Source organism: Brachycentrus maculatus, unplaced genomic scaffold (assembly GCF_059751285.1).
Source record: "Brachycentrus maculatus isolate JH-2025_06_01 unplaced genomic scaffold, ASM5975128v1 h1tg000179l, whole genome shotgun sequence".
NCBI classification, from domain to species: domain Eukaryota; kingdom Metazoa; phylum Arthropoda; class Insecta; order Trichoptera; family Brachycentridae; genus Brachycentrus; species Brachycentrus maculatus.
The window spans coordinates 167,514-180,508 of record NW_028280930.1 but is presented as its reverse complement, the minus strand read 5'-3'; the positions used below and the strand labels follow the sequence as shown (position 1 = coordinate 180,508).

Sequence of the window (12,995 nt, the reverse complement as noted above, 5' to 3'; positions counted from 1 at the left end):
ATGGTTGTGTATACGCTTGAACAACGCTGGGAAATATTGCGACATTACTTTGAAAATCATGGTAATGTTGCAGAATGTGTGCGAAAATTGCGTACGGTTTTTGGAAGAAGAGAAGCACCGTCAGCTCCGTATGTTCGTTATCTTGTGAAAAAAGTGAAAGAAACTGGCATCCTCATCGATAAACCAAAGCGTGAAAAGCCAAAAACAGTGCGTACACCCGAGAATATCGATGTTGTGGCAGAAAGTGTGCGTGAAGCGCCATCAACATCAATTCACCGTCGTTCTCAACAATTGAACATTTCGGAGACATCATTGAGACGAATTTTGCATAAAGACCTTGGTATGACGCCATACAAAGTCCAATTGGTTCAGGAGTTGAAGCCAACTGACCATCCAATGCGTTTTCGCTTCGCTGAGTGGGCCTGCGATCGACTTACAGAAGATGCCGATTTTGCCAAAAAAATCATCTTTTCGGATGAAGCTCATTTTGATCTTGGCGGGTATGTAAACAAGCAAAATTGTCGTATTTGGGGCACAGAAAACCCGCACGCATACATTGAAAAGCCGGTACACCCAAAACGAGTCACTGTTTGGTGCGGATTTTGGTCCAGAGGCATAATTGGGCCATTTTTCTTTGAAAATGAGCAAGGAGTGGCCGTTACAGTCAATGGCGATCGTTATCGGGCCATGTTGAACGGATTTTTGTTCACAAAAATTGAAGAGGAGGATATTGGCAACATTTGGTTTCAACAGGACGGCGCTACGTGCCACACAGCCGAAGCTACACTCGATGTTTTGCGCCCTGTTTTTGAAAAAAAAAAGTTATTTGGCGGACCCTTTATATATATATATATATATATATATATATATATATATATATATATATATATATATATATATATATATATATATATATATATATATATATATATATATATACCATATATATAGACTAAGGTAAACCTACATTTAAAAAATATTAATATTAAAAAACACAGACCTTCACAATAAACTGTTTTATATTTGAACGATTTCTAGTTTTATTTTTTTTAAATCTTTTCGACAATTTACCTCAATGGCAGGAAAAAAAGAATTATGTCATGACGAGATTGGACGACTTAAAAGTGAAAGAAAAGTGAGAGAATAGTGTAGATGACAGTGATTTAGAATTCAAAAACCTTAGATTCAGAATTTGAAAGTCCAACGGAAAACGTGGTCTTGTAAGAAATGTCGTAAGTGATACAAACATCGATTTCAACAAGAAAAGTACCGATTGGATTCTGATTTTTTGGTAATAATTTAATGGTCATTATTAAAATTCAATATGATACCTATTATGTCTAACGAACTTGTATATAAAAATTTAATAATAATTTACTAATAATTAGTTTTATTTGGTTTCGTACAAAATTGTATTGATAATTTCTAAAACCCGTAAAATGTTTACGTATGAAATGGCGAACTTTAAATGAATATTTACACCATTTTGGGCAAATCCGTATATATTTTTCAATGAAAATTTTATTATTTTCACTGTATTTAAAATGAATTTTAATTGCATTATTGATAAAAATTTATCTTGAAATATTAACTCAAGTCAAAATCCCAGAATCCTTATGTGGTTTTTGGAGCTAAGTGCCACGTTTTCTATTTGAAGATAATTACTTAGTTGCATTTTGTTAAAAATTCTATCTGTTATGATGTTGACATAAAATATAGTTATAAAATTAAAAACACAAATTATTTGAATTCAGTAAAAATAAAAATGTTTACAACCACTGCTTCATTGCCAACCATGGTTCATGCGCGTGTGACATGCTCCGTGGTAGTAGTCAGCAGCTGCGCGCGATCGCGTTTGGATGTAAAATGATGCGCTTAGATAATTTAATTTCAAAACTATCAAAAACTTGAAAACTCTCATACAAAACTTATGACACATTATCTTATTGCTATGTAGCCTATTTTGAATAATATATAAAATATAAAAACCCGACGAAAAACGCCTAAAAGGCGATTTCTGTACTGGGTCAGATCAGACCCACCACCGCTGGGCGCGTTTTGTTTGAGGGCATCGGGCTTTAGGTGTTAATATGGACAACGTCAGTTACACCTTAGTCTCTTAGTCTCTGTTAAATTGTTCAGTTGTGAAGAAAACGCATTATATTTAAGCAACGAAGAAAAATTGGATCGAATGATATCTTGATATATATCAATATCTTCTTCTTGTTGTAAGCCTTGTAGCCTGTTTTTAAGATGGATTAGCCTCCTTCGATGTCGATTCCCAGATGTTAATCCATCTCTTTGGTGCTGCCCAGGAGTCTTCTACTTTAGAGTTGGTCGTGCAGTGCAATGTGGGGGATTCTGGATGGTTCCATTCTCCTCACGTGCGTGTACCATTGCCTTTTTCGTTGCCTTCCCCACATAACGATATCTTCAATCTCACATAATTCTATAATTCTATGTATCAATATTTGACGGGAAAATTTTGAAGCAAATATAGATACAGCATTAAAGTGTTTATTTTGCTTTCCTTTTTATTTGTAGTATTAATATATGTGTTATCCGTATTTTCATGGTTTTTAAAATTAAAACATAATTATTATATTTTATTTGAGATTACACACATGTGATGGTAACTAGATACATTTATTTTAATTTTTAAAATGTTGACATATTTAGTAAACACTTTATATACATAGGTTTCATCAATGATAAGAATTGGATAAGTAATCTCAAAAAATACCTAGAACGAGGTGAATTTGTATTTATTATTTTGTATCCTGCGCTTTAGGTACCAGTCTAGGATACATAAAAAAAATGGATATTTAATTTTCGTTAATTTTTATTTTATTTTTGTACATTTTTACTGTGTTTTAAAAAAAATCATATCATTCTGATTGGTTACAACCATTACGGTGATACACTTAAAAAGATAAATATATTAATAAAACTAATAAAAACTCACCCCATAGCGCTGTGGTAGTGGGTGTTCTTGATAGAACTGATTATGTACGTCCCATTTTTGGGGTTTTCTCCCTCCCTCAAAGCGTTAAGTAAGGCTCCAGCATACAGGTGGACCGCGTCATACAAATATGCCGCTTCTGGTCGTATCTATAGAGATATTAAATATTTTGTTGTATAATTTTTTTTAATATCATTGATTTGTTAATAAAATATAAAAGTATTTGTTTTGTTGATAAAACATGTTGATACACAAAATATATAACGACATAATATACTATAACAAATTATGCGTATTGTGGAGAATGCTCATGTGTAAAAATAAAATATATTTATTTTGATGTAGCATATTTTTTATAAACTAGATTAGAGATTCATAGAACGATTTTATTTTATTTTATTAATATGGCTTTACTATGTTTAACTTATGTTATATTTTCAAGAATATATAGGTTTTATATTCAATACCTGTTATAAGTTTTAAAATACTTTTTTCATTGTTAAAATGAAAAAATCATATGGATTTTTTATGCGTTAGTTAATTTATCGGAAAGCTGTAATTTAACACGAATATTAACAATTGAATGAAAATTTTAATTAATATTAATATTTTATTTCCTTTCATTTTTTGATCGTGAAATAATAAGAAAAATCACGTTGTTAAATCTAAAATCACTTTATTCAGATGTAAAGTTATTTTAATTTTACAAAGCACGAATAAGTTTAAATAGAATTATTCTTTGCGTGCCTGAATTTTCAGCGTATAATGAAAAATAATCAGATAATGCTACGGAGGAAACAATTTAATATAATTTAAACCTAAGAAAGGTTGATTACTTGCTCAGGTTTATTTTTAGATGCAAACATGTATCGTACATTGTGATTAATTTATGATTTTAACGAAATACCGTCGAAAAAATTCAATCTTTTCTGGGATTCATGTAAATTGTCTATTTTCATTAGATAAAAAAAGGCAATCGAAAACACTACACATACTATTAAAACCTATAAAAGAAGTACTGTTTATGGCAGAGGGTGATTTAAGGGAGGATTTAATGGAAATTGTTACTGAAATGAGAAATTCTCATTACTTAGAAAAGCAAGCAAACAAACAAATAAATTGGTGTATTCATCATGGATTTACTTTCGAAGATGACAGCTCGACGAATATATTATAGTTCCGTATGAAATATGAAGTTTGGCGGTACTAAATTATACAATAAAGTTGTCTTATGGAAAAGTTTATTAATCGGTACTTCATTAAGCGTGGATGAAGGTGTTGTACGAAGTTTAATTTATTAGAGTGAGGTAGGTAATACGGACAGACACCTAGAAGTGCTTGTTGTCAGGCCTTATATCAGATAAGGCATTTCATTGAGTTCATTAACACATGCTGGGTTATTGTCTGTTTAGATGTTTGGTTGAACAACTCAGTATGTTGATGTCGACTCTCTGGAAGTAATAAAGATTTTCCAAATATTTTCGCCTTGAAATTTTCAAGTTTCTTTATTTCTGAATTATTGGTTACTTGGATATTTAATATATTTATTGAAAAACGTCATATTCATATTATCGGGTTATCCTATTCACTTAATATTTATTTAATTACATTTTTATAAAGTAAAATATTTTTTCTTTGGATAAAATAATGAATAGATCGATATATGTTGATCACAAAAAACACATGTAAAATACGGAAAAAGCAACCCACACTACTTATCCATGTAATTAAATTTAAGCAATTTTAAACATATGTTTGAAAAAACGAAAATGATGCGGAACGCTTCGAAACATGTGTCACAATAGATTATAATAAATAATGATATTTACCAAGCAAATCTGAAATGAAAAAATATTACCTTAAAGCGAGTCAATTACTGAAATTTAATATCCATCTTAAACACTCATACCATTTTCATCCCCCCGATATATGTGACAGCGTTGCGGTAGTTGAAGGGTGGCAGCTCCATGAAGCGGTTGACTAGGACGGAGAAGTTCTTGAAACCATGAGGTGCACTGGGCACCACCCCTAGGAAGCCTCGGAAGGCTCTGGACACGAAGGGGTCGGGTCCGGTTGTGGCATCGCGTAACAACCCTCTCAAGTACTTTTCTGGAGAGCCGGAGTCGTATTGTTCAATGTCCACACCGAGTACCCAATATTCACCTTTTGAATAAAATGACAAACATTACACATATGTTTTTATCTTTAGAGGATGGATATGTATATTATAAATAAATCACAAAACGGCAGGGGCCGTGGCGTACTTGGGAAGACATTCGTAAGTGCAAAATTGGCGTCGCGGGTTCTATCCCCGCCAATTAATGAATTCGAAAAATATTTATTTTCAATTGATCCGGGTCTTTGTGACGGATTTTCATATTTAAATTTCATATTCTTACTACCCCACTTGCAGGTAAGCCTCTAAAAGTAGAGGCTTTGTAGGTTATTCCTTTAAAAAAAGTTTTTTTTTTTTACCACTTAAGTATTATATTGTTACAACCATTTTTCGGATGTTACAGATGCTTCCATATACGATTTAAATATAAACTGTTTATATTCAAACTCGTAGATGAAAGCATCAGTAGCATTCGAAACTAGTCGTAACAATATAATACTCAAGTGGTTAAAAAACATGTGTTTTATTTATAATTTCATCATGTCCTACCACGAAATAAATGTGGAAACAATAAAAAACACTGATCAATATTTAAAGTTATCACAATCCTATAATAAAGAGACAATAAACTATATTTCCAAAGAAGTGTTTTTGCTTTAAATTTTCTATCATGAATTACAAGAAATTATGGTCACTTTAAACATAAAGAGTAAATCTTCTCACGAGTAGGCATAGGCTATAAAACGTTTAAATATTAAACCTAATAATATGATAATCAGGCCATGATAATCAGTGTTTCATAAGCCGTAGCTATATTTCAGAGTCACTTGGACGTTAGGTGATTAAAAAAACAGCAAAATTGCAAATTCATACAGAAAGTGATAAATGGCATTTGTCGCACACAGCACTCTTTGTTTATCAAAAAGGGTGAAAAAATATTAAAATTAAGATTTCACATTTATTTCGTGCATAAGGTTTATTAAATCGTGTTTAGTATAAAAATATTAAATAATTGTATTCGTAACTTACCTTTGTCGAATAATTTCATTTCTTCCATGGCAACCATTAGTCCCAGATGGTCATAGTGATTTCCGAGCGTGACGTAGACTAAAACAAACATATATATATATATATATATATATATATATATATATATATTTTTTTGACAATCTCATCAAAGATGAAGAAGAATATGGAAGTCTGGGCATTTACGGGGCTGACGACTGTCATAGGCTGGTTTAAGTGATCACTTTACAAACGCGTAACATTTACCAATTCTACCCATTATTGACAACCACACTACTCAAATTCTTGGAAGAAATATATATGAACTAATTTAGAAACCTTGTTCTTGAATCACTAGAATTTCACTAGAGACATCTATTGGTGAGATGTAAAGAAGCTTTTTACTAAGCAGAAACTCTTATATTAGTATGTGAGGTCCGAATCCTGGATTATAATCACACACATGAGAAACGTCAAAAAATACCATTTTCATATTTATTATTTAAGCTTATAATTTGACTAGATAATTTATTTACAACATTTTGAGTGAGTCAATAAATTATCAAAACAAACATAATATAATAAGTATTATAACTAGCGAAATAACTAACCATCACTCAAGAGGTAGACAGAGAGAATAGAACGCCAAACCACTCTGTATTTACGATCATTTTCCAAATTCATTGATCTCCTCATGCATACCCGCTGATTCCAACTCCTGACCCGACTAAAAGTATTTTAAATAAGTACTTGATCACGTCAAGTTTTCCTCGGTCTTTTTCTGCATCATAACCAACCATATTTGCCTCGTAGATTTGTTTTACTACTCTTTCTTCATTCATTAGATTCACATGCCTGTATAGTCTTAACACACCAATGTTAATTTTATCGATAATGTTTATCTCAGCCTTGCATTCTTTTCTTATTTCACCATATGAACATCAATCATACTTCGTTTTGACGCACATTCGTTTAAGAAAACTCCATTCAGTCTACATCCTTCTTTCATCTTTCATCATTCTTTTACCAACTCCATTTTTCACTTCCATACATAAGGGCTGGTATCAGGGCTTAATTGTGTACTGCCATTCACTGTAAGTATTTTGAATTTTAAATATTCTTAACAAAAATTTTATTAAAACTAAAATGAGAGTTATTGTGTAAGAATATTTTAATTAAGCGGAGAGTTACCCGTGTAATAATATTTGATCCGTGCGTAGAGTTACCAGTGATTAATATTAAAACTATACGAAGTGTAATAATATGAAAACTAAATGAAGAGTTATCTAGTAATAATATGAAAACTGAAAGGAGAGTTACCCGTGCAATAAAGTTAATTCTGAGCGGTGAATTACCCCAGCGATAATATTTTTAAACCAGAACAATATGTAGACGGAATATTTAGCGACCTAGATTATAATTTTGTATTAATGTTATTGTGAAGTGATGCTCTATTTCTGAATGTCCCATTTTAACTATAATTCTCGCAACATTGCACGTAAATGCACAGGAATCCCGAGAAATGCAATGTTCAAGAAATTCAAGTCTGCTACAAAAGATGAAAGAATAGCGCTAAATTTATAACAAAATTGTCATAATTTACTATTTTTGTGTACGTTTTGCGCTACGATGAAATATAGTATTAAACAATATAATATAATATGATTCTCCTTATCTGTCATCGTTCATTTTGTGTAATACCACTTAAAAGTTTAATACCACTTAAATTTTTTAAGTGGTATTACACAAAGTGAACAATAAATGATAAGGAGAGTATTGTATATTATATGACCATACCACAAAGTTGACAATGCTTTTAATCAAGAAAAAAAAAACAAATCTAATAATTGTTTGCCTATTTTTACTTGTTCAGACAGTATCTATATCGTGTTTAAAAAAATATATACGTGTTATATTATAATAAATGAATGGAAAAAGATTTTCAGAATTAAGTGATTAGTATTTCTGTCATTAAAATAATAATCGAATAAGAAAAATACAAAGTAACCACCAGATTAAGTTCCTCAAAAAAACGTCGCCAAGAAATTTAATTTACATGAAATCTCAATTACTTTACCCAATAGTCTATTTTTCACTAGTACTGTGATCTAATTTAAATATTAATTAAATTTTCCCTGGCGACATTATTCTTCAAATGATCGATTATTAATTAGTCTAAGTGAATATTAATCGACTTCTTATTTTAATCAGATACAATTTCTTACAAGTGACTTTTTACTGTATGTAATCAATTTCGATTAGTAATCAACTATTCATTTAATTGTTTGACTTCATCAGTGAATTGATTTGCATACTTTGTAACAATATAATATAATACAAAATATCTCTTTTTTTGCAATTGAAGTAAAATATCTACTCAGATAGTTTACACTTGCGTTAATCTATTTTCAACCGCCTTTGACTCACATAAACTTAACATATGTTCGAAACATTCTAGCAAATACTCTATTGAATTTTGAACTGCAAGCGAAATGAATTTGGTTAAATATTTGAAGCCTTGAAAAGTATTAACAAATTTTAATCATTCTTAAAACGTAAAAATATTTATTTTGTACAGAAAAATAAATAAAAAACTAACTAACTAACCATCACGCCGCTTCCCCGCAGGGGTAGGCAGAGAGAATAGAGCGCCACACCACTCTGTCCTTGCAAACATTCTTCGCCTCTTCCACGTTCATGCATCTCCTCATACATACCCGCCGATTGTTACGACTCCTAACCTGACCACTTTAAATAAATAAATAAATAAATAAATGTAAAGTATATTGGGAAACATAGAGAAGGAAAAAGTGAATCGTAAAATAATTTTCCTTTGCGGTATAGTAGGAATCTTCGTAATATTTTAAATAATAGAACGCAATCCCTAAGGATATATTAACGTTGTTAATATGAATATATAGTGAAATTTGCCATTTTTAGTAGGTATACACAAAAATATTCAATCATTTATAAAGTATATCTAAATTGATGAAAATTAATCAATGTTAAACGATTGATAAAATATTTTTCTTGTCAATAAAATTTTTAATGAATTCGAGGAACTTATTTTTATGATTTTTTTTTAAATCTTCATAGTTATTTTTTTTCCTACATATTTTCTGTTTGTACACTCTTCGTTTTTAATAAACTACAATATATTAAAAGGAATAATCGAAACTAACACTGATATTTGAGCAAGTCCATTCTTTCATTTTCAATCGATTATTATTATTAAAAGAATTTGTTGCAGTTATTGTATTCTTTGTTTATCATATAACAAGGCTTAAATTCATCAAAAGGATTTACAAGACGCTTTTGTGTCACGATCGCGTAGGTTACTCATGAGAAATTCTCCTTAAATTTCAACCATACCTTTGAAATCGTATTTAAGAAAACACGGTGACATTTATTGTTTTCATTTCATCATAAACATAACTAATAAATGTGATATTTCACGAATTGCATTAGGAGGTATTGAGTTTTCCTTTTATACCATTATGTTTAAGTCAGCAGGGAAAACAGAAATTCCTTGTAGGCTACAAGTGCTCACAGTGGGGAATGGCGGTCTAATGTGATATCCGTGTATGCTTTACAGGGGTCCATCGCAAGGAGCCCAGAAATCTTTATTCGAGTATTTTCCCATAATTTATAATACTGATTGACTTTCTGTTTACTTAGCTGTACACAGCCACACGTCATTTGTATCTCAACCTGGTTAAAAACAAAATGGAAATAACGTTTTTCGTTAGTTACATTACATATCTTTTTTATTTGACATCTCAACATAAATGTTGAAGAATATGGAAGTTTGGGCATTTACGGGGCTTACGACCGTCATAGGCTAGTTTGAGTGATCACTTGACATACGTGTCACATTTCACAATTCTACCCATGATTGACAACCACACTACTCAAATTCTTGGAAGTTCTATATATATGATCCAATTTCAAAACATCGTACTTGAATCATTAGAATTTCACTAGAAACATCTATTGTGAAATGAAGGAAGCTTTTTATGAAGCAGATTTTCATTAAAATTTTTAGCTTATAATTTAACCCGTTAATTATTTACAACATTTTGAGTGTGTCCAAATACCAAATAAATGTCAAAAAATCATATGAAAAATAACAGTTATAATTGGAGTTAATCCAGATTTGTGAACAAGTATTTGGACACATTCAAAATGTTGTATATTAAATATAGTTTTTTTCTTCTTCTAATCTCTAACTTCAGAATATTTTAAGGCATTGATACGAAGGAAGCATTTAGAGATGTCATTTTTCTTATAATTATAATCATGTAAAAAATATTAAATTATTCTAGGTTGCAACAATATGCCGAAATTTGAGTAAACATCTTAAATTAATTATTTTTTGGGTCTTATTCGAACTCTACGGGCAAACTAAAGTGCGAAAGGATACAAATAAGGGGATGACAGTTTAAAATATTATTTCGTGGGTGTATATAATCTCGCTGGATATACATTTTATGGAGTAATTAGAAGGACAATATGTTAATAAACTGTTTATACATTTCTTGGCGTAAGGTTTTATTATCAATAACGTTTTTAGTTCTACGCTCTTTTATATTGCTGCAGGATTATCGTATATAATTTAACCTAATTTGATAATACAATCACAATGAACCTACTTTTTTTTCATTAATAACACAATCCTGGACAATCACTCCCTGGAAGCGTTATCATCTGGCGATAATGGTGTCATTAATTTTATATACTTAATATCACAATAAAATATTGCAGAAAGAATGCTTTTTTTAATTTTTTTATTATTTTTATATAAGGAATAACCCGCAATTTTTTTTGAGGCTTGTCTGCAGGTAGGATAGTAAGGATAGGGAAGGTAAATGTGAAAAATTCATCACAAACACCGAGACCAATTGAAAATAAATCTTGCTTGAATTGATTTTGCACTTGGTGGAAATCGAACCCGCGACGCCAGTTTTGCAGTCGAGCGTTTACCCAACTACGCCATGGTGCCTTCAGGTAATACTTGAAATTTGAATTAAGGAAGTATCAAAGTGTGGGTCAAGTTTGATTTTTTATATTTAGTTCCATTATCATATTCATAAAAGATCGTAGTTATCTCAACATAGATGAAGAAGAATATGGAACGCAGGATAATAAATAATCCGGGGTTCGAATCTTGCACATATTTGAATGAAAGGGCTCTGCTGAATAACAGCTTTCTCAATCCAACATAGATGGCTGTTGTGAACTTATGTGTATTGTGTCATGAGATTGATCATTTATCTAAGAGTTCCAAACTATGGTTGTCAATCATGGCTAGAATAGTGAATGCTTAACGTATATAAAGTGATAACTTAACTAGCCTATGACAGGTCATAAGTTCTGTAAATACCCAAACATTCATGTTATTATTCTTCATCTTTGTTGAAATGTCAAAAAAAAAAAAAACAATATGTGTACAACAATTATGTATGTACAACAATAACAATACAATCAACATTAAACCACGAGTGTAAGACCCTCTCCAAGCACAAGAGCACAATCTCTTTTATGGAGAGGCACAGCGAATCGAAATATAAAAGTTCTCCATATGTATAAATGATTCAAATGTATTATGTTATAAATAAAAATGTAAATATATTAAATGAATAATAAAAAATGTGTGAATGTACGTCTTATGAAAGTATTACTTTATTATGGTATGAGTTTTTCCTGAAACTAGGCGTCCATTTGGTGATACTTTACGAACCAATATAGATAATATTACATAAACCCTTTAATACACGTTCTTTGTTGAATGACCCTTTCCCTACCCTTATTTATTGCCGGAGAATATTGCATTTCTAAGTTACCCATGGACTATGTGTTATATGTAGGTATATTGTACATACATGGGAAATGTGTTCCATTTATCGCAAAACATTAAGTCTGAAAAGGCTAATTTGTCTCCAACATTCTGTTTTGTGTAATGGATAGGGATCAGATTCCAAAATTTACTTACAATAATCAATCAAGAAATTTGAAAGGCACAAGGCAAAGAATATTTTACTGATAAAAATTGTGATATAACTAACTAACCATCACGCTGCTTTCTCGCAGCGGTGGGCAGAGAGAATAGAACGTCACACCAATTTATTTTTGAAACAATCTTCGCCTCTTCTACATTCATGCATCTCCTCATACATACCCGCTTATTATTCTATATTTTTTTACTGTAATAATTTATGTAAAACTACCTTACCCCCTCCCCCCCCAATAACAGTACCAAAAATAAATGTGGTTAAAACAAAGTTTGTGTTTTGTTATTTTTATTAAGTGTAACAAAATATCAACAAAAATGAGGTATTTGCCGAAACCGGTTGAAATAAAAGTATCAAAATAAAAAAGGTTAAAATAAAGTTTGCATCAAAGTTTAAAAAAAAAACAAGAGAACTAGATTTAATTTTATAAAATGTTTAAAATGAGCCACGAAGTATCAATAAGAAACTAAAAATAATGTTTATGATATGAATTCTAGATTTTTATAAGGTAATTGTTAATTATTGAATAATTATGTTTAACTATTTAATTTTGAAATGAACAATTTAAGAAAAAATAAGTTAAATAATTTTTAATCCATGTTTTACTTGGTAAATACCACCATTTCATAAAATCTATTATGACACGTAGTTCGATGCATTCTGCACACGTGTCGGAACACGTGTCAAAGATTTTAAGAAAAAAAGGTTTTAAAATTTACTTATTACAAGCTAATGAAACAAGTTTAATAAGTTAAAACGAAAGCATATGAAACCAAAAATGATTTCAGTATTTTTCTCTCACAAAACCCTGAATCAAATTACATTACGTAAATTTACAAAGCACAGATTTACGTTAATTAAAAATATCCTCTTAATTGCTCGTAATGAATGCTAAACGACT

General features: G+C 30.5%; 1 protein-coding gene across 1 annotated transcript in view; it reads right to left on the bottom strand.

Annotated features, from left to right (window-relative positions):
• The window catches only part of LOC148308031 (guanylate cyclase 32E), a 144,936-nt gene that overhangs the window by 40,981 nt on the left and 90,960 nt on the right, over positions 1–12,995 (bottom strand). The window contains exons 7-9 of the mRNA XM_088262405.1: positions 6,108–6,185; positions 4,872–5,125; positions 2,966–3,111 (exon numbers count right to left, since the gene is read on the bottom strand). Coding sequence (XP_088118531.1) covers positions 2,966–3,111; positions 4,872–5,125; positions 6,108–6,185 — 478 coding nt within the window. The remainder of the gene's footprint in view (positions 1–2,965; positions 3,112–4,871; positions 5,126–6,107; positions 6,186–12,995) is intronic.